The sequence below is a fragment of the Triturus cristatus genome, chromosome 4_1 (assembly GCF_964204655.1).
Source record: "Triturus cristatus chromosome 4_1, aTriCri1.1, whole genome shotgun sequence".
In the NCBI taxonomy this organism is placed as follows: domain Eukaryota; kingdom Metazoa; phylum Chordata; class Amphibia; order Caudata; family Salamandridae; genus Triturus; species Triturus cristatus.
In genome coordinates, this window is record NC_140585.1 from 1,123,581,470 (window position 1) to 1,123,609,432 (window position 27,963).

General features: G+C 45.5%; 2 protein-coding genes across 5 annotated transcripts in view; one reads left to right on the plus strand and one right to left on the minus strand.

Moving 5' to 3' along the window:
• KMT2E (lysine methyltransferase 2E (inactive)) overlaps window positions 1-27,963 on the minus strand; it is a 2,077,373-nt gene that overhangs the window by 1,300,485 nt on the left and 748,925 nt on the right. For all 4 annotated transcript variants that reach the window (XM_085654164.1, XM_085654162.1, XM_085654163.1 and 1 more), the window contains exon 10: window positions 21,172-21,402. In XM_085654164.1, the coding sequence (XP_085510290.1) occupies window positions 21,172-21,402 (231 nt within the window). The remainder of the gene's footprint in view (window positions 1-21,171; window positions 21,403-27,963) is intronic.
• On the plus strand, window positions 8,997-13,357 carry LOC146856129 (zinc finger MYM-type protein 1-like). The gene is made up of 2 exons (XM_085650325.1): window positions 8,997-11,150; window positions 13,279-13,357. Exon 1 carries the CDS (start codon window positions 8,997-8,999, stop codon window positions 11,109-11,111), a length of 2,115 nt encoding a protein of 704 aa, XP_085506451.1. The 3' UTR covers window positions 11,112-11,150; window positions 13,279-13,357.

The window sequence follows — 27,963 nt, forward strand, 5'->3', positions numbered from 1 at the left end:
CCCTGTATTCTCGGGGGGGGGGGGGCTATATGTGAATGGAGGAAAGATTCCAATGCAGGAGAAAATTACAGCTACAGGTAAGTAACCTGTTTCCTTACTGCAGTATTGGAACTTTCATAGATTCACATGCTTGAATCAAAGTAGAGCGCAGTAATGAACACATTTTCATTCAGTAAACAGAATCTGTGGACAACGCTAAATACTATTCGGTGCACTTACATGAATAAAACAATACATAAATAAATATCTATACAGACTTATCATAGAAAATGTATGTTCGAAAACCGATGGTGGGAAGAAAGAAAAGGCTCACCTTTATTGAAAAAGGTGTCTGAGAACCGCTTGTCTCACTGCCGCATCTTGCATGGTATCCGAATCCAATCAGTAATGTCTCACTGCCGCATCTTGCATGGTATCCGAATCCAATCAGTAATGCTGTGTCAATGTGTGTGCCGTTTTCCAGGTTGCTGCTATACAGATATCCGGTAGGGACACCCCTGTAAACAGCGCCATATATGTGGACAAGGCTCTGGTGGAGTGAGCATGGACCTCTGACGCTAAAGGTTGGCCCACTTGTTGATGTCAGAAAAGAAGCGCACTTGATATCCACCTTGATATGCTATGTTTAGTGAGAGGAACCGCCTTTCTAGGTGCACTGTAGGCTACAAACAGCTAGTTGGATTTACGAAAGGATTTGGTTCTGTCAGGGCCGGCTTTAGCGCTGATCGGGCCCGGTGCGACAATCACTTCTGGCGTCCCCATGTCCGCATCCTGGATTCTCTCACTACCACCTGCAAAAGTGCCCCTCATCTCTCACATCATAAGATATGACTAAACACAGCGCCCCCCTGAGGTCACAGCGCCCCCCCTCCACAGGTCAACGCCGAGTGCAGCCACACCAGTCGCGCTACCCTAAAGCCGGGCCTGGAAACTGTCCAAATTGAATTTTAGGCACCGTTTGACATCCAAGGAGTGCAAAGCACGTTCGGCTGGGAAACACGATTTTAAGTCCGAAGGGACCTTAGGGAGAAACCTAGGGTTTGTACACAGAATTACTTTCTCAAGTTTAAATTGTAGGTAAGGCTCCTAGGTAGTGAAAGCCTGAAGTTCGCTAACCCTCCTTGCTGAAGTAAGTAAGAGCCAGTAGGAGAGCAACCTTCCAGGACAGGGACTTTGTATCCGCTCTACGGATAGGTTCAAAAGGATGCTTCATTAGTTGTGAAAACACTGTTTTGCTGCCATGTAGGAGGAAGGGCTCGTACTGGTGGGAAAGTTCTGAACAATCCTTTGAAGATCTGTTTCACCAGTCTGCTGGACCATAAAGGTGGAACACTGCTTGATCTTCGGAAGCGGGAAATGGTCGTTAAGTGCACTTTTATTGAGGCGTGAGCTAAGCCGGAACGCGCCAAATGCAGGAGATATGGCAACATTTCTTCTGGTGATGATGAAGAGGAAGGACGTTAGATGATGTGCACCAAATGCAGAACCGCTTCCACCTGAAAGAGTACCTCTTGTTAGTACTATCTGCTCGTGCCCTAGCAAACACATCTCGGCATTTCTGTGGAATCTTTAAGTGTTGAAATTCTTGGGACTCAGGAGCCAGGCGGGTAATTTCAGAGAACTGGGATCTGGGTGACATACTTGTCCCTGGCTCATCTTCAACAGAGATGGAATTGGTTTGAGGTGGATCGGAGGTTGCACTGAGAGGAAGTAAAGTTCTGTGTATCAATGTTGGGAGGCCACACACGAGTATTAGTATGATCTTCCAGGGTTCTGCCCTTATCTTTTTCAGTACCCTTATGAGGACAGGGATGGGGCAAAAGGCGTAAGCAAATATGCCGGGCCATGCTATTGAAAAGGCATTCCCCCATGATCCCTGATGGGGATGCTGTAGGAAGGTGGAATTTGACTGCATGGTTACCTCCATTTTTTGACTGGTGTTTTGCTGGTTTTCGACTTAGTTTGGCAGTGATCCTGCTAATTAGGACCCCAGTCTATCTGTTTTCTCCCTAAATTGATTGCTGTACCTTAAGTACACTCCAGATTGGATTCTGGGGTACCCTTATGAGTCCCTAGTATATGGTATACTATGTACCCAGGGCATAGGTACCCCAGAGGCATCTCAGGGGCTGCAGCATGTATTATGCCACCACCCCTTTGAGACCATTCAAAATGACACAACAGGCCTGCTACAGCAGCCTGTGTAACGTGGTGCATGCACCTCTTACTTAGATATAGGTTCACTATATCTACTCCATATCACAGCACATATAAACCTATCAGTCACCCCTATGGCAGGCCTTATCAACCCTGAAGGCAGGGTGCTGGGTTTTATATGAGAGGGTGCACCTGCATGAGCAGAGCCCCTCTGCAGCCTTCGGAACCTCTATTCCGGGGTTGTTTGTGATGCAGCCAACCATATACTCTTAAGTGCATTATAACCTCACGGTAAATGTTAACTTTAAAACGGCTGCATGGAAACATGTCATGTTTGGTGTCAAACACCTTGGAATCATACCCCCACACCAGTAACTGGTGTGGAAGGTATGATTCCACCCTCCTAGAGGGAGAAATATGACAACACCGGTACACCCGGTACCAGCTTTCTCGACCCTGACATCACAGGATGGATGCTGCCAGCCACAGACACGAGTCTGTTCTCCTGCTGCTGGATGAAACTCCGGCAGGGGAAGGTTGGACAATAGGTTTCCTGTCACAGGGAGGTATGACCACGTCCCAGACAGGCTTTAGTGTATTGGGACTGGGTAGATGCACTCTGAGAGTGCTTTGATGTCTGCACTGGGGGCACATTTGGTGTCCCTGTGCATAGTCGAGTTCAAACGGTTGCAGGAGCCATTTGCTCGTGCTCTGGCACGAAACTGGACAAAGGACATGGGTGTAGCCACCCCTCTGTCCTGACCCTCCCATAGGCAGCCGCGGTGCGTCCATTGGGGCGTAGGGGCGTAGCCCCACCAGCCCTGGACCCGCGTTAAAGAATTTCAATTAAAATAAATCAAGTTTTAATAAATATTACTTACCATTTTACACGGCGCCGCTGCGCCGGGCAGCACCCGACTTTATCGGGAGTGTGCAGGGGGGGGGGGGGGGGGGGCGGGCCGGGCTGGCTGGTGTCTGTGTTTAAAAAAATACGTTTTTATCCCCGCATGTATGCTCAGGGCAGCAACTTGCCCGAGCATGCGCACCCAGGCCGGCCCCATTAGCTAGTAGGGGGGGGGGGGGTGCAGGACCTGCTGGCGGCAGCGCTGGCAGCAAAAGGGCCGACAGGGCGAGGAGTCACTGTGCCCTCCAAGCCAATCCTGGTGCTGCATGCAGCGCCACTGCGCCAGGATTGGCCGGTCACCGCAGGGGCGGGCAATTGGATGCCGAGAGCGTGACGACGTAAGTAACGGTCGGGTTCACTAACTTGAACTTCACTCTGTCTCGACTGACTGACTCGTGCGTGCGCGTCGCTGCCTGAGCCCAGCCTCGTGGTCGTGAGGGACGGTGTGTGTGCGCAGGACCTTCATTAGTTCCCCTATAGACAGGTAAGATTATTCTCTCTCACCCTACACACTGACCTCTGTCTTCGTCTCTCTCCACTTTCTCTCGTTCTCTCTGCTAAGTTACCATCCATGTTGCCCCATCTCGCACTCTGTCTTTAACATTTCTTGTTTCTTTACATATCTATGTATCTCTATTTCTCGTGTCTGTGTTTTACGCTTGTCTCTCCGCTGTTGAAAATGTTGTAGCTTCAGGAGCATCTCATTCTCTTGTTGTGACATTTTCTTTTGCCCCCCAGGCAGCAAATCACTCTGGTCTCCCCCCCCCCCCCCCCCCCCCTCATAATCTATTTCCCATTTTCTGGTTTTCCAGCGCGGCGAGTTCATGCAAATGTCAAGAGCGCAATGGAAATATATATGACTCCACTCCATCCAACAAACTAAAGGAAAATACTTGTCATTTTCAACACCAAACGCTCAAGCTTTCGAAAACGAGACACCTGTTGCATTGCAAATGCTTGCTTAGTTTGGTCCAGCAATAAACTTCCTTCTCACACTCGGGTGGCAGCACACGAAGCTTTCAGCTCTCATGCCGCCGGGCTAGCCGAAGCCATAGGCAGGGGCGGTGGGTGAGATTTCATAGGTGCAGAAACCTTTCCAAACCACCGCTGCGGCGGCGGCCGACTGTCCCGCTCTGCCTGATCATGACTCGTGCGTGCGCCATTCAAGCTTCTTTTGGGTATAAACCGGGATCACAAATTGCACCGCTGTACACGTGGGCTGTGCCCAGCAGGCTGCTGAGGAAAAACGTTCAAACAGATAGCATTTCTAGTTTTTAAAGTTAGAATAGTAAATAACGCAGGGGTCTCAAACCTTTTCTGTAACCAGAGCTTCTTATGTTCAATAAAAGTTTTCCCGAGCTACTAATGTTGTTGGCCTTGTAATAGCAACGACATGAGACAAGATGATATAGGTGGTGGCCACGCTATTCAACATTACTGACAGCTCAGTGCATAAGGCACTGGCAGGGTTGCCAGCAATAACTTTAAAAAGTCTGTCAATTTGGAATCTTTTTACATAGGAAGTGCTTAACAGCTGTAGCTGAAATGCTTATGGCACTAAGGTAACAGTATTATTAATATGTCTCCCCAATGCTACATGTTTTATCACTTGACTTTAAAAGTATTTTTGAAATCCAACCATTTTTCTCCAAAAATCTTATGACTTGAGCTCTGAAAATAATTTTTTTTTCTCGAATAAACACTTTTTCGATTTAGTAGAGTACGCTTTCCCCCCCGGAAAGCTACTCAAAAGGAGCTGGAGAGCTACTGGTAGGACAAGCCTGAAATAACGCTATAGTCCAAAATGTTTCAGGAAGACACCAGGTTATATTTTGATTGGTGTTTGGCCTTGCGTATTGCTATTCCCGAAGAGGAAAGATAAATTAATATCAAAAAAATTGTGCCAGCAGTGTGTTTGTCTTTTACTGTGACAAGCACGCGTGTGGCGCACGCACGCACCGCTCCCGGGCTTGCTGGAGTTATAGCTTCTGACATAATTCCAGCCGCTTCATGTAGATTTACAGAAAGGTAGCAAAGTCAGACCCTTGCAAGAATTCAAATGCTGACATAAAATGGGCCCTGACATAACCAGAGAGGCTATTTTCAAAGCACTGAATCATTAGAATGCTTAAATAATTTGTGATCACGCTGGGGGGCACCAAAATGTGCAAGTGGGATTTATACAGAACATGGAGACTTTTGACGCATTTGTGTTTTAAACAAGGATTCCACACTCAGTTGCCCAATCCACTCCCCCTCTTTACCCATTTTTATTCTTCCATCTTTCTGTATCCTTTCATCTCTCTTGCTCACTATGTCTTCCATCTCCTCTTTATCCCCTCCATGCCTTCCTTCTTTCTAGCTCATCTTCCTTAACCTCTCTTCCACCCTGCTTTCGCCTCCTTTTTTTCATTCTCCTTCACCCAATGTTTAGTCGCTCACTTGCACCCTATACTTTTTACTCTCTTCTAACTCAAATTCCCACTCTCTCTTTCTATATCATTTCTCTTTCTCCCTCCTTTTAGCTCTTCCTCATCTCTTATTTTAACATTGTTAGGTCTCGCTTGAACGATCTATTGTGCACAAAACCAATGCTTACAGAGGGCTTTGAATCGACTTATTTCTCATGATTGTATGACTTTCTTGCCTCTTTTGCGTGTTTCTTACTCAATGGCTTTCATTCCTTTTCTTGTGTTTGCCCATCCTCTTGAGCATAACTGTTTTACAGTGTTTCTGACTGGATGAGCTGCATCCTTCCACTGTTTCTATTCAGGGAACAACTTAAAAAAATGTTTTTTTAAATCACCCCATGGAAGTGCATGTGTTTTCTTGTTGCCTTTTCCGTGTGCTGCTTTCCCCTCACATCCCCACCCTGCACTCTCTGTGTTGTTGCCCCAAGCATGTCCATTTTTTGCTCTACCCCACTCTGTCCTCCACAGACTTTTAAATGTTCTTCCCACCTCTCCCTAGCTCCGACGTTGTTTGTCTCCCTCACCATTTAAAAAAAATATAATAATTTGTTTTCGAAGGGCCCCGGAGCTTTAATTTGCTACTGAGCTGCTCCTTTCTCTGTAATGCATTTGCACACACTTTAAAATATACAGTAAATTAAAAGTAAAGAAAACAAGCATTGGGATAGCCAATAGGTTTTGCCTTTGGGACCTTATAAGTGTTTAGTTATCCAGCACAATATCCTTGGTGCAACAACATCAAGTGTTGCATGGCTAAATACTTAAAAGGTCCCAAAGGCGAGACCTATTAGCTATGCCAATGCTTGTTTTATAAGCCACCAGCTATGTATAGATCGAATACACAGAGTCTGAGCCATTTTGCAAATAGACATTTGGTTTCTACTTCTAGGCCAGCCAATAGTATTCTACCTACAGGTTGGCCCCTCTGTAGAACATGGATACTTGTGACTGACTTTCTACTTCACTTATCCAAGTCCATCCACCCAATAATTTGATGAGCAAAGGTTTAAACGCACCAATTGATGTAAATAATTTGGGTGGGCTGCATGGATCAGATTTTTACCTGCAAGGCATCCATAACCCGCACCGCGTCATATATGCTACCATCAAGGGGTTTATTTGCCCCCGGGGGCTCAAATTGACACCTCACTTCTCTCATGGAATATAGGAGGCCATAATAATAAAAAAGGCAGCTCGGAATGGCACAGGGAGTTGCGGAATTCCGAATGTATTTGCCTCCAGCACCTCCCTCGAGCTCGGGTAGATCCAAAGGTGCTTTACTGACACTTATAGCTCACACTTGAGAAGGACACTTTCCTGAACACTTCGCCACATTCTCATATTTTAGTGGCCAATGGGCGGAAGAGGCCGATTTAATGTTGATAAACTTCTATAATAAATACTTTGCTAAACCTACAGCAGTGGTTGATGAGTTTGGGAGAATTGGTGAGGATTTGCTCTCTCTCTACCCCAGACCTATATTTATTGTCTGGGCGGGAGATTTCAATACACACCTTTGAAGCAGGACTGATCCGCGTATATGTGGGGTCATTGACCTCACTGGGAATCTGCCATTTCAACCACCAAAGTCATGGACACGCCTTAAATAGGTTATTATTGACTTGGGGATTAAGTTATCGTAAACCCAACGCACACTTCTACAGATACAAGTATTTATGGCGGGGGGCGGACTGACCAGATGAATAACTGAACTCAGTGAACTGAAGTAAGTTGATGGCCCCTTGGGCTGCTCTATTTGTGAGTAGCCCCGATCCGTATGTGTATGTATTCAGGGCAAATCATATAAGCAGGTCTGAAACACCTCCTGTGCGGGGGCCATCTGTAACAGGTAATCAGATATACTCCCTCGCTTGAAAATCAAATGATAAAACGGAATTGACCTCGGGGCATGATGACATATTAACAGTAAATGTACAAACATATTTGATCAGAACTGAATCAGCCAGCTTTATTTATGTTTGTTGCTGAAAAAGGCACTTCACCATCGCGTGCTCGTTTCTTTAAAATGCGTCATTTCTACATCTTAGAAGAAGAGTAGCTGGTTTAAAAAAAAGTTGCCTCAAAACTTCGCACCGTCTCTCTCGTTTGTATAATCATCCCGGATCAGAACTCGAGGTATGGAAATGTGTTATCTCCCAGAAGAACTGCGAACAAGCGTCCTGTCAAGCACGCGCATAAATTAGAAGAGCTCCTATTTTCCATATGATTATGGATTCAAAAGTGCACGAATTACAGCAGCGCCGACTCCCTGCGGACAGGAACAGCAGCGCGCGCAGTCTGAAGCAGAACCCATTTGTTTAATTTAGCCGACTGAAGTGAGTGAACCTGTACGGAAGGCTCCGAGGGCAGCATCGTCGATCTTTATAATAGAATAAGTGACGAAAATAATTCGGAGGTTCTCCGGGTGAAAGTTTCTGGGTTAGGGGCCTGAACTAAGAAAGCCCCGCCTCCCATACTGGATATTAATTATCTTCAAGTCGTCATTAACATTTTATTCGTGGAGCACAACCACCAGTCTGAAAATTCCTTTAAAAGCAGAGTCCCATGTTATAAGTGTCAAAGGGATGGTCAGGGACCAGGGCTGGACTGGGAACCAAAACTGGTCAAGAGCTCAGCCGGCCGCGTGGCGGGTATGAGGGTGGTAGGGGTGCTAGCAGAAGGCTTTGTGCCTCTTTTGTTGCTGGGGGCCGATATTGCAGCTACGCTACTGTAACAAAACCGGCCTCCCCGTGTGCTGACATCCAAAAACATGCGGATAGCTAAATAAAAGTTTTAACTTTTGAATGTACACTGGTGAATATTTAATCTGATTCAAATGAAATCTGTGAATTTCCCAGTGCGTTGCGAGCCTGCCTTTATTGTTTTGTGAATTGTAATGGGTATTGTTAATATTAATGCTTATTGGAGCGTTATGTTTTTTCCCCACAGTCTTTGTTTCATTACCCTACTGTTTCAAAAATAAATTGTTATCTTTTCATTTTCAGCACCTGACAACCTGAAACATTACCGCATTTTGGGGCAATTTTCCAGCAAACAACAAGAGGACCCCAACCTCCTTTGCTGCTCTCTCACCCGACCCCGGCTACAACCCAGCAAACACCAGTGTTAAAGGTAAGGCAACTGATGCTATATATTTTTTTACATCGTAGTTAGAGCATGTATGTCATGTGGTCACTCTCAAGGCCCTCAAGCAGTGTCTTTCAGTGCCTCCAGCAACACTATGGCACAGAGAGGCAGGAGGCAGTACGGCTCTATTTTTAGCAGTCATTTGAGATGTATTAGGATAATGCACACAATATATATGTATAATGTATTTATACTGAAATTTGATATTATTGCACTGCACCTTATACGTTGTACTTTGATTATTGACAGGTTTCTTTAATATATATATATATATATATATATATATTGGTAAGGCCAGCAACACCCGACACCCCATCATGAATACAGTACAAGAGCTGATTACAAAGTCATTCCAGTCACGGCCACTTGAACAAAAACTGAAGTTAAAAGAATTGGGACCTCATCAGCCTGAAATAAACCTACAGCAAACTACCCAGGACAGAGGAAAAATGTCAAAACGTACATTCTCAAATGCCTGGTACACAAAAGCTGATTGGCTTACAGGCTGCCCTATACGCAATTCTCTGTTCTGCTTCCCCTGCTTGCTGTTTGGCGGTGACTTTTCTTGGACACGGCAAGGAATGGTCGACCTGAAGCACATCGCTGAAAAAATAAAGAAGCATGCGCTCACAAGAAATCATCTGGAAAACCTGACAAGACTGGGAATGTTGGGGGAAGACGCACCAATTGAGCAGCAGATAAATGATGCGTATCGCAAATCCATTCAAAAACACAATGAAGCTGTGGATAAGAACAGACAAAATCTATCCAAGATCATTGATTGCATTCGTTTCTGTGGTGCTTTCGAACTGGCATTGCGAGGCCATGATGAATCGGAAACTTCCTCAAAACCTGGGATCTTCCGAGGCCTAGTGGATTTAATGTCAACCATAGACCAGGATTTGGAAAGACATTTAGCACATGCTACAGTCTTTAAGGGCACCTCTAATACAATACAAAATGAACTCCTTGACTGTATGCTCGAAATTATAAGAAGCCATATTGTGCAAGAGTTGCGAAACACAGACTTTGTGGCTATTCAGGCTGATGACACCACTGATGTGTCCACTCAAACACAGTCCGTGTTAGTGTTTCGGTACCTTGACAGTGACAGAAACATTGTGGAAAGATTTTATGGCTTCACGCATTTAAGTGACTCTAGTGCAGCAACCATCACTGAAGCAATACTGTGTCAACTGGACTTAATTTTCCCGGACCTGCCTCAAAAACAAAAGCTTATCGCACAAAGCTATGACGGTGCATCCGTAATGAGTGGGAGCCTTAGTGGAGTTCAGAAGAGAATTCGAGATGTGTACCCTAATGCTCATTTTGTGCACTGTTACGCCCACCAACTCAATCTTATTATGCAACAGGCGGTATCAAAGATCAGAGAGACACGAGTCTTCTTTCAGGATATCGGAGGCATAGCAGCATTCTTCACACGTTCCCCCAAAAGAACAGAAGCCCTTCATGAGATTGTGGACAAAAGCGTACCAAGGGGATCCTCAACTCGTTGGAACTTTCACATTCGTACAGTCAACTTAATCTTTGAACAGAGGGAGGGCCTTGAGAAATGTTTTGTCGCCATAGCATCCAGAGCAGACTTTGATCACACAAGTCAGAATGAAGCCCATGGCTTTATTAGAACACTACAAGACAAAGAGTTTCAGTTCTTACTGTTTTTATTTCATGACATAATGATTCCTGTTGATGTGTTATACGATCAGTTGCAAAGAAAAGACCTAGATACTGTCTCTGTGAAAGCCAATACATCTGCATTTGTACAACAGATTATGAAAGTGAGAGATGGGGTTGAAGATTTAGAGAGCAAACTGCCGCAGCATTCTGTTTTTGCAAACCGCAGACAAAACATCACCTCTCTGGTTCGAATTGGAAAGGAGATATGTGACATTGTAATTGTGCAGGCGAAAGAACGCTTTTCGTTCACAAAACATTTGGTGAGTGCGACTTTATTGCAAGGTAAAGAGTTTGCACAATATGATGAATCCTTCCCTGAGCGTGCTCTGAATCAGGCTGTGGAAGCGTATCCTATGCTCAAAAAAGAGCAGCTGAGAACTGAGTTAACTGTACTCTACGGAATGCCTGTGTACCGGAAGGCCACAAGCGCCTTGACTTTGCTGAGTTTAATTCATAAACTGCATATGGAAAACTCACTTACAGAGACAGTGACTTTACTAAAAATTGTGATTACGACTCCAATGACAACAGTAGAAGCTGAACGATGTTTTTCAGCCTTAAAGCGCATAAAGACATTCCTCAGGAACACCATGCTAGAGGAAAGACTAAATGCTTTGGCGATGCTATCTGTAGAGAGCAAGCTAGTCCAAAAGATACCGGACTTCAACATGAAAGTAATTGACAAGTTTGCTACACTGAAAGAGAGACGTGCGGATTTCATCTACAAAAAGTGAATGCTGCTACTTGTTTGAATACAAAAAATTCTGATTGAGGTAAGAAATGCATTGTTATCTCTGTTTTTAAAAGTTTTGTAGTGTTTGTTCTATTTGGAGACTACACAGATTTGCTCACCTTTGTTCACTGGCCGGACCTGTCTCCCGCAGGGTGAACGATTCGTTGCTTGTGTTGCCTATCAAACCTTTCCCCTTGGCAAATTGCGAAAACCTTTATACCAGTGGTTCCCAAACTGTTTACTCCTGAGGACCCCAATTGAGTCACCACTGGAAGCCGGGGACCCCCAAGCAATTTGTATGACTTAAATTTCAAACATTAAAACAGTAATTCGAAAACAATAAACACACGTGTGCACACAAAACGGATACTCGAATTACTAAGGATTTTAGTATTTTATATCAAAAGAATTAGCAAAAAACAGGAGGGTTAGCGCTGCATCTCCATGACTAACTTTTAAATGGTTGGTTTTATTTCGCAGTATGAGACTCCTGCCAGGGCCAGACTGGAAACCCAAAGCAGCCCAGGCAAATGTTTTCAGACCAGTCCCCATACAGTGCACACCTAGTGCAGTGAGTGCGCCTGACCACTACAAAGGGGGCTTTGGGAGGCTCTCCCCCCAAGACAATTTAGGAAACAATGGTGCAGTCTACAACAAATGTATCATTATATATTGAATTGTATCAGCTTTTAAAGAGTAGTAAATGATGACCTTACTATGCACCAGGATATGACAATCTTTGTTGGGGTTCTTCAATGATTCCCATATTATCCCCTCCTCCAACAGTGCCTCTCATCTCTCCATAGCCCCTCTGTCACATGTATTTAATTTGTTTTATAACATCTCTCATACCATTGAAGGATGTCAGAGCACCTTAAATCACACACATATAGGGGCTGATTTACAAGCCCCTTGCGCCACAGGTGCGTCACAAAAAGTGATGCACCAGTGACGCATTTATTTTTAGTGCCCCATATTTCCAAGGCAGGAAAAGCAACCCTGCGTGACTTTTACTGGTCTTGTAAATATGGCCCAATTGCACACAGCACTTTACGTGAAAGGGACGTTCCATGAGTGTTGCTGTGGGTGTTCCCACGCATAACCCATGGAACCAGACACATTTCCAGATTTACGAGGAATCGTAAATCTGGAAATGTGTCTGAATGCTACGCCACCCCAGGGGAGGCGTAGGGAGGGGCAACTTGGAGAAATTTATTAATTTCTCCTCTTTCTATGCATGTTGCATTCTGCAGCACGCATAGAAACAGGATATTACCTCTGGTGATTGTTTATGTACAGGAAGGTGTCCCTTCCTGCACATAAACAATCAGTAAAACAATGACGTTTTGCAAGTTCTATGTGTGCTAATGCAGCACACTTAGAAGTTGAAAAACACCATTTCTGATTGTTTACATGCAGGAAGGGTTACTTCCTGCACATAAACAATCTCCCCACGACACAGGCATCCTTGCACCATGGTGCAAATGTGCCTGTGCAGGCGTATGGCAGCAGTTTGTGCGCCAGCACAGGGGGAAGCACAGAGATGCAACATATTGTTGTAAATATGTCGCATCCCTGTGCTTCGAAAGTGACTCAGTGCGGCGCAGCCAAATGGCTTGCGACACACAGTCAATTTTCTTGCAAATCTGCCCCATGGAGACAATGATTCATACGTGTAAATCAGTGTATAGAAAATGTTACACAAGGCAAATGCGACTACAGGGTGTAGGATTCACATGTTATTCATACTGGTAGGCATTTTTAAAGAGTGCTTGGTCTGGAGAAGCACAAACTCAGGATTCAGAACATAACAGTGGTTAGCATTGACTTTAACAATAAAAATGTATTTCCACCCAAATAAACCTTTTTAGCAGGATTAGGATAATGAAAGACTTGAAACAAACATATGTTTCTAACTTGTATCATGCAGCTTGCAAGCAGCTCTTTGATGACAGTTTATAGGTCACTGTGCTAGATTACGGTTGTCACTTATGAACTGCACAGTAACAAAAGAATCTGTGACTAAAGCAGTAACCCACTAACCTAGGCACATAAAAAATGTTTTTCAAAATGCATGGTACACGTTCTTTGCAGTAGGCATATTAACCCTCTGTGCTACATTAGATAAGTCAAAGCTGCCACTTGACACAACTCTCATCTCTCTCCAGCAGGTACATTAATCACCGACGTAATCTTGACACTTTTATTGTTGCTGGAAAACTGCTGATTCTACAAGGAACTTTTTTGTGCTTTTAAAATTACTGCCTGAGGACCCCCCTGGGAATGTGACCACAGTTTGGGAAACACTGCTTTATACCATTTATATTTGGGGTACTTGCGTGGACCTATGTGAAGTGTGTGTACAAAGTTCAGCTCAACCAGAATCACGGTAACAGCGCATTGCGCTGCCTCTTTTATATTCAGTATATTGTAAGACTGTTTTTCTTCCCCCGCCTTTCCTTGTTTTGTTTCCCTGTTTTCCCCTTGCTTGCCATTCGTTACTCTAGAGTCTTATTCAGTATGTTGTAAGACTGTTTTTCTTCCCCCGCCTTTCCTTGTTTTGTTTCCCTGTTTTCCCCTTGCGTGCCATTCGTTACTCTAGAGTCTAATAGAGTCGGAAGGCCGTAGGGGAAGACTGTGGACTTTTCTTCAAGTTCCTGACGCTCCTGCGGAACGAGCCTGGCAACCATTACACTGCTGTGCAACTTCTTCTACTCTTAGAGCTGAGATTTCCATGAGTCTTATAGTCTGAATTCAGCACCTGAGCATAATAGGACAGAATGTATGAAGCTCTGTGGTAATACTGAATAAGCAGCTACCTATGTTATGCCATCTATTAATGTAATAACTGCACTTTCACAATTGCTTTATTAACCTTCCTGCTTTCTCAAATTTGCTTGAAAATGCACGATTTTTCTTCTTTTTTTTCAAAATTTTCTTGGGGGGGGTTATCCACCCAAACCCCCGTTTTGGGGTTCGGGCTCGCTCGCTGCGCTCGCTCGCTACGGTGCTGTATGCTAATTCGTTTGCGCCCCACCACTTTAAAATCTCACCCACCGCCCCTGCCCATAGGTGGGTCCACAGAGTTTGTCCCACCCCTTCCTTGGGTATAAAGTACGAACCCCTGGCTACAGGACTTTAGATTTACCTGTATGAAACTCTGCTACAGAAACCAAGTACTTCGACTATCTACACTACGCTGGATGACTAAAGAATCTTCCTTGGAGTAAAGGAGTTACTCCCCTGCAAGGTAGGCACCTTAAACGCATCTGACCGGTTTGCATCTACGCAGCTCCTGAAGGACTCCGAAGCTGATTTGTGCTCTCAGCAATTCTGAGACCCGCATCCCTCGTGAGGACCGTGCAACCCGAACCGCTAGGCACCGTGTACATTTGCAGCAGCATATGCTTTTTGGCGATCCCCGAGGCTGTGCTTTGGGCTACTTGTAGTCCAGACCCCGAGCAGTATTTCCACTGAAGATTTCCAGCCTACAATCCACGAGTGTTCCGTGGGCTGATATTTTGTGATTCAGCTCGAGGTCCCTTCGCGATCCCTGGTTCGTCAACCTGTGGGTCCCTGAGAAGGGAACTTTAACTTTCAGTGGGCTTTCCTGGTTGCTCCAGACGTGCCCGGACTCTCCATCGCTTGGGGAGTCCCCAGGACCTTGCTGGTCCTCACCTAAGCATCTTTTCTCTGACCGCGTGGGTTGCAGTTGCCAAGGCTTGTTGGGGTTCAATCCGGACACTGACCCCCCCCCCAAGCACTCAACATCTTTCGTGGGACAGCTCGCCTGCAGACTTTGGTCGTCGCCGACATCTCCTGGTCCTCGTGGCTGCAGAGTCAAGCTTCACCTCTTCTCACCTGAAACACCCGACATCAGTGGGCATTTGTCTATCGTACTCCTGGTCACTGTGAAGTGACCCAGACTCTTTTCCCTCTGCTTTCAGGTTCTTCTCAGCTCCGATTCAGGCTCGGATCACACCGGACACTTCTCATCTTCCCGGCAGCAGCACTTCTTCGCATCACGCCACTGAAATCAACGACCGTTTCCGACACTACTTGACCTCTATGCACTCGGCTCTCCTGGGATAGGTAACACGGGTGCCTCTGTACTCTCAAGGGTGCTATCCTTAGAACCTTCTATGTTCCAAAGGCTTTGTTTGAAGACCTCTCCTAAGTCTCCTCAATCTTTAAAATTCCAACCGCGACTTTCCCATAGAGTTGTACGGAGCTTGAGGCTGTGTTCTCACACTGCACACGTCCTCTGTGGGTCCCCTGTGTCACTACCTTGGGTGGTTCCTTGGGGTCCCAGCAATTCTACATGCTCTAGGCACTGTGTCTAGTCAAGTCGTGGTTGTCATACCACTTTCTTAGTATATGGTTCAGTCTCCCCCTGGAGCCCGCTGTGTACTGTGCTATTTACTGTCGTTCTAGTGCTTTAATATTGTGTACCTTGTTCTCTAATCTCATAAAGAGGTTAATAGAGAGTGTTTAGTAATAAATACATATATTTCATATATTCCTTGTGTGGTTCTCCTTTCATTTGGTCATTCAGGAGGTTATAATCTGGTATACCAAGCTGCTTTACATTCCTTCGAGACTTAGCCTGAAGGCTGCTCTCCATAGCTACCACTAGGATAGCTTTCAATAAAGGTTGTCTTTAACCTAATATTCAATAAGGGTCGTTTGGACTGGTGCAAGGTGCCCACTTTAGCTAGTGGAAAGCATATACCAGGCCAACTTCTCACAGATGCCAACTTGCGAAGTACCAGCATTTGGCATTGTCCGGTGTTGCAAAAAGGACTATGTTTGGCTTGCCCCACCGGGAGAAAATTTTGTTGAGTGCGTTGATTTAATTTCCACTTGTGGCAGGTTTTTAGTCTGCTTAAAGTGTATGCTATGATGTTTTGTCTTCCTGGTACATACTCTGCTAGCAACACCTTGTACTGAATCACCCAGCACCAGATAAGTTGAACTTCCTGAGAGTGCAGGAGAGATTGTGTTCTGCCTCGCTTGTTTAGGTAGTACATTGTCGTTGTATTGTCTGTTCTGTCAGGAACCAAAGCATTTTGTATCCTGGGCAAGAAAGCTTGAAGTGCCAGGAATGCTGCTCTCAACTCGAGGAGATTGAAGAGGAGATCCCAATGAGATGATGGCCATTTTCCACTAACCTGAAGCTCTTGTAGGAAAGCTCCCCAGCAGTCCAAGGAGACATCCGTTATTATTACCAGAGGCGTAGCCTGGGACAGGAAAGCCAAGCCTTGTGACAACTGGTGAGGTTGTGTTCACCAGGTTAGTGATGTAATCATGGGAGGACAGACATGAATTATGTAATCGAATGTTCCCTTGACCTGTACCTACTGCATGTTTAAAGCTTCCTGAAGAGGACGCATGTGTAGACAAAAGTGAGGGAATAGGTGAATACAGGAGGACATCATTCCCAGGAGGGATTTGTAAAGGTGTACGGAAATTAACCTCTGTTGTCTTTCTAGCGTGGGGTACGGCTTGTTTTGAATGGTGTCAAGAATGGCACCTAGGAAGGTTAGCCATCGAGAGGGTTGAAGGACTGACTTTTCCGGATTCAGAATTAGACCTAGTTGCTTGAAAAGCTGCGAACAGGCTATGGTATGGTATATGGTATGGAAAAATGTGATGATGATGGTGCTGCCTGAGGTATGCTGCAACAAGCGCTAGGCATTTTCGTAAAGATGCTAGGGGCAGAGTAGAGACCGAAAGGCTAAATTCGGAACGGACACCCATGGGAGACTGGTGTCTTTGTCATGTCCTCCTGTTTTCCTCTGAAAGAGGACTTGTTGTAGGCAGCAATAGGTAGTTGGCGTTGAGTAAATTGCGGTCTGTATTGTTGGGTGGAAGAAGCGTAAATTGGGTTTCCAAACTGTTGGTATCCTCCACTGTAAGATGGATGTCCTTTACCTCGAGCACCACAAAAAGGCATTTTCTTGTACTGTAACGCCCTCAAAGACTTAGCTGTTTAAGTATCTTTCTTAATTGTTTGCAAAGTCTCATGGACGTGACTTCCAAATAATTCTTCCCCATTAGAAGGTAGGTCCAAAATTTTGGTCTGTACTTCAGGTCTAAATGATTTGGCTTCCAGACACCCTCAACGCCTCAAGACTGTAGCCCCAGCTAGCTGGCGAAAACTTGTGGAGGCAATGTCAACAGCACAGTCTTTTATTTCTGAGGCGTAGTGTTCACCTTCTAGCAACATTTTTCTTGCTGCTTCTTTGACGTCTGGTGGAAGACTATCAACATATGCAGCAATGTCTGACCACATCTGCTTAATGTAACAGCCCAATAACGCCAGAGAATTTAAAGCTCTGACCACTAATGCTGGCAAGCATTTGCCTATGTTGTCGAGCCTCCTGCCTTCTTTGTCAGGGGTTGCTGAAAGGGGAGCCAAAGGATTCTTGGATCTTCACTGAGCTGCTTGCAAAATAGCCAAATTTGGTTAAGGGTGACCTGTGAGGCAAGCAGGTGTGTCATCCAGGGCTTTATATTTTGTATCCAGCCTTGGTAACACTGGTGGCACTGGTGTTGGATTTTGCACAATCTTTGAGCCCTGATCCCAAATGTAGATCTTACTGACTTCTTGTAAGGCTCCTTAAAATCATAAAGGAAGCAGTCTTGCTGATGCGCAGGCATTGGTAATTCAACGCGCCTGGCTGTTCTTTCCAAGAGGTTATGGAAACCCCCTATATCCTCTGAAGGTGAATCTGTTTGGGGCGGAGATGGTGATGCTAGCGGAGGAATTATGTAAGCATCTTACTCATCCTGTTGACTCTCACTTTCTTCCCTTTCTTCTTCTTCACAAGTTGACAGTTGTTGCAAAGGCACTTCCTGAGGAGAGGAACCAATAACTGGAAAACCATGCTGCAATGGCATAGGAGAATGAACCTGTAGTTCAAAAGGCGGAGGAGGAGCTTGTTGTAGAGGCGATGCTGAAGAAAATCTCTTTTTATAATCTGCTACTATGGATTGGAGGTCCATTACGAGATTAGAAGGAAGACACACCACATCCTGCTGGTGATGCTGGTGTGAATGATAACATTGTTGATCATCATAATTCTGATCATCTGAGTCCTCATGATATTTAACATTAAGCTCTGATGAGCTTTGTGCTGCCCCAAAGAAGATATCATTCTCAGAGTCATTCTCCTCATCATCAAAATCTAAAATGTGTGAGGGAAAGAGTGATTGTACCTGACTGGGGGAAGTTAAAGCTGGAGTTAAGGGTTATCTTTTGATGGAACCTCATTTTTTCTGTTTGCATTTGGTGTCATGCCAGTCGACGAAGGCTTCTTTACAGTCAGATGTGCCTCTTCTGACGACGAAATAGCTGTCGTCAACGATAAACCGTTGGTGAAAAGAAGTTTCCTGGACAAGGACAGTGTGGTTGCCGACGATGACAAAATTGTAGACACTGGTTTCGCCGTTGACGTGGCTTGCACCATCAACGCGGAGGAAGAGGAGGTCGTCGTGGTGAGACCTGCCTTTGACGAGAGGTCTGCCGTCAACTGGATAGTGGTCGTCGATAGATGTTTTTTCGATGACAACGATTTAGAAGATGAAGCAATGTGCATCGTAGACGATAAAGGAGCCTGACCTGTCGACTATGATGTCAACGACGAGGAAATCGCCACCGATGATATAGTGAAGCTGGCGACTGTTGACAGCGTCAATGCAACTAAAACAGTACCCGAAGAGGATCTTCTCATCGTCATAGATGTCATCGACGTGCTCTCCGTCGGTGGAGCTGAGGTAGGCTTCTTAAATGTATGTTGAAGCTTCGGAGGAGGAGTAGAAGGTTCTGAAGCTGGTTTGTGATTGGATTTTTTCGTAGATGCTAGATTTTTATCCTGCTGCAGCTAGTAAGGTGGCTTAGGAGGAGCACTATATTTATGAGAGCTCTCTGATGATTTTTAGGCGCCTTTTTTGGTGGCTGAGAAGATGGACATGCAGGGTCATCCAAAGGCTTTTTTGAGGCGTTATAGAGGAGGATCTTGAAGAGGCATCACTGTCCTCATCAGAGACCACCGTATCCCTGTTTTAAGCCTTTGCCGCCACATGAGAAGCCTCCCTTCCCGATCTTTCAAAGTTTTAGTTGAAAACGTGCGACATACCTTACAATCTTACAATCCTTTGGTTTATGGTCAAGATAGATACAATAAAGAAAGTCCTTGTGAGGGTCGTTGATGAGCAATCTCTTCTTCCTGCAGGTGCCACAGGGTCTGAAGAGGCCTTTTTTAGGTGTCTCTAAAATGGTGGGCGCCAGTTTACTTCACCTAAACACAGATGACCGGTCTGGATTATATACCTGTGAAATGAAGAAAAGGAAAAAACCTGAAGAAATCCTCTTTCAAGAGTTGTGTAGGAGAGCTCAGTGGAGAATCCCTAGCACGACCTTAGGTCGAAATTCTGAGGGACTGGAGCTTCTTTCTAGAAGGATCTACGGGGTGGTGTCTTATGATTGGCTGTTTTCTAACTTTGGTCTTTTTTTAAATTAGGACAGGGATATATCACTAAATAATGAGGCTTTAGGCCCTATGTTCTATGTCTACTAGGACATTACTTTTTAAAGATACTTGGGACTCCCATCTCAACGACCGGGAATGATTCGAGCATGTGAATCTATGAAAGTTCCAATACTGGAGTGAGGACATAAACTTTACTAGCATGTAAGACAGCAAAAGTTTGTTCCTGAGCCATGTCAACCAGTTGTGAGATATTCCACAAATCTGCTAAAAAATATCAATTTACCCTATTGAAGACACAGGGGTTAACAAAACAAATAGAAAGGAACTACAGTAAGGAGGAGATTTGGCAGGATGTTTAATTGGGAGCCTTTATTAGGCGTTGATATTTCCAATGAAAAACCTTCTTGCCAAATACATCAATACGATTAGATTCCCTGTCTGGGAGATTCTAGGCAAAGAAATTTGGATTCACCTTATTTGTCGAAGCCTGCACCCCAAGCCTTTCAAGCGTAGGGTGTTTTGTCAAAGGCCGACTGATCGGGAGAGCCAAGCATGGTTTTGATAAGGTGACCATGAGGGTGTCTCATGAAATGGCAACAGAGGTTCCGACGAAGACAGCCCTGTTTAGAATATTTCAGAAAATTGTGAATCTAGTGCTTCCACCACTTTGCAGACTACTACTGCAAAGGAGATGCTTTCCTCTGCAGATGGTCTAGGTGATGAATCCAGCTCCATCTCAGGTAAGGTGCCTAGTTCACAGGCATTCTGGAAGTCCAGATAAAGACCTTCATCAGTATTGTGAGGAAAGTTTTGTAGGGCACGGATCGAGTTAGGATCCGAACCGAACAGGGCCTGCAGCATCTAGAAATATTAGTGTTATGGAAGAGGCTGAGGATCTAGTTGAATAATCAATGTAAGATTCTTGCTACTCTCTTAGCATGACACAGGCGTGGCAGGGATCGACGTTAGATTGGAGTAAGAGCAGTGTCGCAATCAGATCGTTCACTGGTGGAGTCTGCAGGGGGGGTGGCATAGAAGGGATTGGCTTGGACCTTGGAGCCTGAGTGTAAGCCTTGACTGGCATCAGAAAGGACCAAGAGGAGGGTTGTGAGGGGGGGCTAGCGCGTTCAGCCAGCAGAAGTCCAAAAGGAGGCACTGTTGGCTGAGCGGGGCCCAAAGGTGCACAAGAGGGAACCAGCAGTGTCTGAAAAATATGCAACATGGTATCCTTGAAGGAAAAAATTTGCTGCGGGTTGAAAATTGCTTGAGAAACTCAGTGCACGTTGGGATCAAATGTGGGATTGGATCCAATTCAAAGACGTACTATGCCACCTGTCTGCACACAGGAGTCACTGCTGGGAAAATGTTCCATATTCAGTCTGATACCTAGGATATTTTGAAGGTGAAGAAACTGCAGTTAGAAGTATTCACCAGAAAATAGAAGATTAAAAACTACCAGAATCACCAGTTTGCATACAAGTGTAAATTGCAGGTTTGTGTCATAGCGATAAAGATGTAACAAATATGGCAGTTATTTTACATTTTAGTGAGTATTCACATTATTACCTCAACTGGGGGTTTGAATATCAGACTGCTAGTATGCCAGTCAGACCGATTAATTAATTCTCTTCTGTCTAAATCATCTCTTAATCTTAGAGCGATTTGCTGTGCCTCCCGCTGAACATCTTCGCTGTACTGGTTGTTGGTAGCTTCTTCATAACGATCCATCCATGCTTTAATTTTTGTCTCCCATCCACAGCTAAAATTTTCAGATGGATCAGCAGCCGGTGCAGAACCCTAGAAATCATGGGCATCAGATGTTTTTTGATTTTTATATACATTTCCTCTCAGGCAATTCCTTTACTAAAATAAGAAGCAAATCATATAAGAAATTCAACAACGTAGTGAGGAACTCCTACCTTTATGGTGAGTCAAACTCTCTTAGTTCTCTTCTTTCTCTTTAATTGCCTGTTGGAATCATTGCTACTACTAGACCAGGCAACTACTGTAAGAGGTGCTACAACTAAACAAGAAGCACAAATTACTTACCGTTAGTAACGATATATCTGTAAGAAGGAAAATGCTGTTTACCAGTATGCATCTGTGTGAGAAGTTGGCCTGGTATATGCTGCTCACTAATTCTAGTGATCACCTTGTACCATGCCAAACAACCCTTATGGTGGTGGTTGAAGTCAACCTTGATAGACCAGCTATCCTAGTGGTAGCGTGGACAGTGCAGTCTGCAGGCTAAACTCTTGAGGGCATGTGAAGCCAGCTGTTTTACAATATGTAACCTCCTTGAATACCAAATGAAAGGACACCACACAGATATATATTCAAAATATATATGTATTTATTTACTTAAAAGTATCCCCTATACTCTTTATGAGCACAGAAGCACATTCGTTAAAACAAGGCAGTGTTTAAATATACAAAAGTTGCACAATTATGGATGGGCCAGTTGGCCAGCTAAACCATATACTAAAATAGTGGTATAAGGACCATGAATAGAAAGGAAGGAAGGCCTAGGGCCTTGGGAATCGCTGGGACGACAAGGAGCTAACGGTAGTTAGTGACCAGGAGGCCCACAGGATGCGTGTGCAGTGTGAAAAATTACACGCGTGCACCTATTGATTTCATTGGGTGCGTAAAAGTCACAAAGTTAAAGAAAAAGGAGTCTTCCGGATGGACCAGAACCTAACAATTTGAAACCTAGACACTAGAGATGTTTCTCTACCCAGGAGCACCGGAGTGCCAGCGTTACCTCACCCACAGGAAGCAGGTGCATAGGGGTCAAAGTGCGTCGGGTTTCGTCGTGCAGGTCTATGGAGCCTGAGGATGAAGATGCTGCAGGCGGCCAGGCAGGAAGAGTTCCGGTGGATCCAAGGATGGATCTGAAGAGTAGACGACCTGTAAGCAGAGGGGACAGTGTTCAAAGTCACTAGTCCGTGACCGGCGTGGAACCAGGAAGGAACCAGGCGATGTCGGGTGCCAGCAGGTGAAGCAAGGAAGCTTGTCTCCGCAGCCACGTGGAAGTGAAGGGATCGACGACGACCAGGAGTCACTCACGAGCTGTCCCACGAAGGCTCTAGCTGATGGCGGTGTCGGCTTCTCGATTGGAGAAAACAGGCCTTGGCTAATGCAAGCCACTAAGGAGTCGATGAAAGCTTGGTGCTCTAACCAGCAAGGTCAGAGGGGCTGCTCCTTTTCACAGGAGCAAGGGCCAGTCTGGAGCAACCAGACCAGCGGTGTTGTTCGTAGATTTTGTCGCCAAGATGGCCACTAGCCAACGGGCCAGTAACCGGGATGACGCGTCGAGTGGCAAAAAGCAAAAGGGCCCCACGCAGATCTCGTGGATGCTGGAGGGCTGATCTTTGGTGCAAATGCTGCTCGGTGTTGGGGCTTCTCAGGGCCCAAAGCACAGCGTTGAGGATGCCTCGGGTGCTGCGCAGTCAGCTTGTCGTGGACGTTCCAAGATGGCCGGTCCCACGTCTCTCGGTGCCTCCACGGGTCTCTTCTTTGCAGGGACTGTGGATCTGGCTCAGAGATGTCTGGGAGTCTGGGTCTTGTCGGGCTCTGGGCTCGGTCTCCGGCGGGAGGCGGCGGCAAAGCAGTTGTTGAGTTGCTGGATGGTGCCTGTATTCACAGGGTGGTCACTCCTTGGCCACAAGGGAGATTCTCTTCAGTCTTCTGTGCAGCAGAACGTCGAAGTCCAGTAGTTCTTCTTGTTTAAGTCGAGTTTCAGGATGATCTGAAGTCTTGGGACACAGCTCCTAGTCTTATGCCAAATCTAGGGGCCGGATTACCTGCTAGGTCCCTCCTCTGGGTGGGACAAGGAAGGGGGGTGGATACACCCCCTTTCCTTTGTCCAGTTTCACGCCAGGACTGGGGCTGGAGAGCCCCAGCTCCGGTTTGAACTGGCATATGCACAGGAACACCTTGTGTGCCCCAGGCATGTCTCGATCTATTCAGCCATCCTTAACCCACTACACAAAATCCTGTCTGGGGTGGTGCAAGCACCTCCCCTGACAGGAAACCCTTTGTCCACACCTCCCAAGCTGGACGGATTCCCAGCAGCAGGAGGGCAGACTTGTGTCTGTGGTGGCAGCATCCATTTTGTGATGCTGAGGCTCTGTTTAACTTTACCCGGGTGTCAGGTTAGGTACATGTGGTGTCCCTCTAGAAGGGTGGACTGCTACCCCCGTCGCCAGAACTGGCGAGGGGGTAGTATTCCAAATCGTATGACACCTTACTCGACATATTTTGATAAAGCCAAACCAAAGTTAGCATTTGACCGCGAGGTACATAATGCACTTAAGAGTATATGGTATGGCAATATCATGAAACAGCTAAAGGACGTTGTTCCGAAAGCTGCAGACAGGCTCAGCTCATGCCAGAGCACCATCTCACATGAAACCAAGCACTCTGCCTCCAGGATTGTTAAGGCCTGCCATAGGAGTGACTGATAGGTTACCATGTGTCCATATATGTTAGATATAGATATACTATATCTAAGTAAGAGGTGATTACACCAACTTACCCCAGCTGAGTGATCAGCCAGTTGTGTCAAATAGTGAGGCCAGGCCAGGGGTGGCATAATGCATGCTGCAGCCCCTGGTAGGCCTTGGATACACCTATGCCCTGGGTACCTGGGGTACACTGTTACAGGGTCCAATAAGGTGAACCAGTTCCAATTGGTAATGCACCTAGTGTGCATTGGCATTACTTTAGGAAGAGAGCAGCAGGGCTGTGGGTCTGATTAGCAGGTCCACAGCCACACTAAGTCATAAAACCAGCGAAGCAAAAGCAAAAATTTGGGGTGACCATAGGATAGCAGACCCTACTCTCCTACAATCTGTTCTTGGCATGTAGAGCTGCAGATCCGTACACTGTGCATTAGATCGCCATCTGGTGTTGGGCTTGGATGCTTGCACCTTGTTGTTGTCTTGGAAGAAGTCTTTTGTAGTCACGAGATAGGTGACTCCTCCCTTGGACGACAGTGCACATGGGCATCGACTCCATCCTCAGATTGTTTTTCGCCATGATGGGAAATGGTGGAGTCAGTAAGAAGTAGAAGAGATGTCCATGTGAATGTATCTAATTAAGATAATACTGGAATGGATACATGTCCCGGGGAGGCGGGTGGGCGTGTACGGATCTGCAGCTCTACATGCCAAGAACAGATGCATACTGGTAAGTAGCATTTTCTGTTCGAGGTATATGAGCTGCAGATCGTACACAGTGCATAGACTGTACAGCAGTGTCTCCCCTAGCGGTAGTCACCTGTATCCGTTGCAGTAGTTTGAAAAAGTGTTTTAAGAAGAGCCTTGCCTACAGAAGCTTGTTGCTTAGCCTGCACTTCAACACAATAGTGTATGGTGAAGGTGTGTGGGGTAGACCATGTTGCTGCTTTACATATGTCATCTAAGGGAATGTTCCCTAAGAATGCCATGGAAGCCCCTAGTTTGCGTGTTGAATGTGCTCTAGGGGGAATTGTTAATGTGCGTTTAGCCTTTTGGTAACATATTTGAATGCATTTTACTATCCACCTGGCGATCCCAGCTTTAGAGATGAGGTTACCCTTATGAGGTGGGGAGAAGGCTACAAACAGTTGTTTTGTTTTGCGAAAGGGTTTAGTCCTGTCAATGTAATAAAGCAGTGCTCTTTTGACGTCTAGTGTATGAAGAGCTCTCTGTGCCACAGAGTCTGAGTTTTGGAAAAACACTGGTAACTCAACTGATTGGTTAAGATGAAAAGCAGAGATGACTTTGGGAAGGAATTTTGGATTTGTTCTGAGAACCACTTTGTTCTGATGTATTTGTAAGAATGGTTCTCGTATGGTTAAAGCCTGGATCTCGCTTACCCTTCTGAGAGAGGTAATTGTGACAAGGAAAGCAACTTTCCATGTGAGGAACTGAAGTTCACATTTATGTAGAGGTTCAAATGGAGGACCCATGAGCCTGGTAAGAACAATGTTTAAATTTCACACCGGAGAGGGTGGCAGTCTGGGAGGAATTATTCTTTTAAGTCCCCCCCATAAAGGCTTTAATTTAATTGCAGGTACTCTAAATAATAACAAATGTTGTCTGTTTTGTAAATAAGCATCAAGCGCTGCTAGATGTAACCGTATGGATGAATTTGCTAGATAACATCTTTGTAAATGTAGCAAATAGCAAATGATGTCCTGGATGGAAGCATCCAGGGGATCAATTTTATTATTTTTGCAATAGATGACAAATCTTTTCCATTTTGCTGCATAGCAAGTTCTAGTAGTAGGGCGTCTGGCTTCTTTAATGATGTTCATACAGTCTGGCGGAAGGTTAATATAACCGAACTCTAGGACTTTAGGAGCCAGATCGCTAGATTCAGTTGTCCTGGATCGGGGTGCCTTATCTCTCCATGGTTATGCGTCAGCAATGTTGAGAAGAGGCGTAGTTTTTGGTGGGTAACTACTGAGAGTTCCAGTAGTGTTGTGAACCACGGTTGGTGTGCCCATGTGGGAGCCACTAGGATCATTTTGAGAAACTGTTGTCTGAGCTTGTGTACTACTAGGGGAATCAGTGGGAGTGGCGGAAAAGCTTACGCAAATCTGCCTGACCAGTTCATCCATATCGCATTGCCTTTGGACAACGGGTGTGGGAACCTGGTGGAAAAGGTTGGGCATTTTGCATTTGAGGCAAACATATCTATGTTTGGTTGACCCCACATGTGGAAGAAAGGTTAGAGAACTTGGGAATGAAGTTCCCATTCGTGTATCTGCTGTGTCTGTCGACTTAGCAGATCCGCAATCGGATTGTGAATTCCTGGAAGATGTTCTGCCAGCAGGTATATATTTTGTGGGATGGCCCATCTCCAAAGGTTTTGTGTGAGCTGGGACAGCTGCAGAGAGTGTGTGCCTCCTTGTTTCTGTATGTAGTGCATGGCTGTCATGTTGTCCATCCGGACTAGCACAGTCTTGTGTTGTAGATGTACTTGGAATGATTTTAATGCTAGAAATATTGACAGTAATTCTAGGTGATTGATATGGGGCACTTTCTGTTGAGTGGTCCATTTGCCTTGAATTGTATGGTTTAGGAGATGGGCTCCCCAACAGATGATTGATACTTCTGCTGTGAGCACTATCTGCGGAACCGGCCGGTTTCGTGTGTTCCACCACTGCAGAGAGCAATGTGTGCGGCTGTCCACCAACACCAGATCTGTAAGTTGTCCTTGAGCCTGGTTTCACTGACGTGCTAGGCATTCCTCTCAGGGACGCATTTGAAGTCTTGCATGAGGTACGATAAAGATGCAAAAGGCCATCACCCCTATGAGTTGCATGAATCGCCTTGCTGGGAGGGAGTGCTGTGGTTGCTGCTTAGGGCTTGTATACTGGCTATCCTGGCTGGACTGGCATACGCTAGAGATTTGGAGGTGTCTACTGTGGCCCCTAGATACTGATGTATGTGGGAGGGCTGGAGCTTGGACTTAGGGGAATTTACTGTGAATCCCAAGTCGTGTAGCAGCTGGATAGTTTGATGAGTGTGATGAACACACTGGTTGAATGACTTGGCTTTTATCAGCCAGTCGTCGAGATATGGAAAGACATGGATTTGTTGTCTTCTTAAGTGTGCTGCTACTACCGCCAGGCACTTTGTGAACACTCTGGGTGTGGTGGTCACCCCGAATGGAAGGACTTTGAACTGATAGTGTTGTCCGTCCACTATGAACCTTAGATACTTCCTGTGAGCAGGGTGCATGGGAATGTGGAAGTAGGCGTCCTTGAGATCTAGTGTGGCAAGGAAGTCGCCTTGTTGTAGCAGTGGGAGAACCTGTTGAAGAGTGATCATATGAAAATGATCGGACTGTATATAGAGATTGAGGTGCCTGAGTTCGTGTATTGGCCTCAGGGTCCCGTCCTTTTTGGGGATTAGGAAATACAGTGAGTAAACCCCTGTCCCTTGATGCTGTAAGGGAACTGGTTCTATTGCATGCTTTTGAAGCAGGGAGAGAACCTCTTGTTTTAAGAGCGTAAGGTGTTCTGTGGACATTGGACGCTGTTTGGGTGGAATGTTGGGCGGGGTTGCTGTGAGTTCCAGGCAGTAACCATACTGGATAATTTGTCTTACCCACTTGTCTGTTATGATGGAATCCCAGACAGGTAGGAACCGTGAAAGTCTTCCCCCGACCAGAGTGGAATGGTCAGGGGGAGTGGAGGGAAGTCACTGTTTATTAGCGGGGGAGGTGCGAGTGTTTTTGTTACCTCGGCCTCTCCTTTTGTTGTTATTTCCCCTGTAACCTCCTCTAAAATATCATCTGTTGGGAATGTTTGTGTTGTGTTTTTGCAAGAAGAGGAGGTAGTGTCTTTTCCCATGTTTTTGG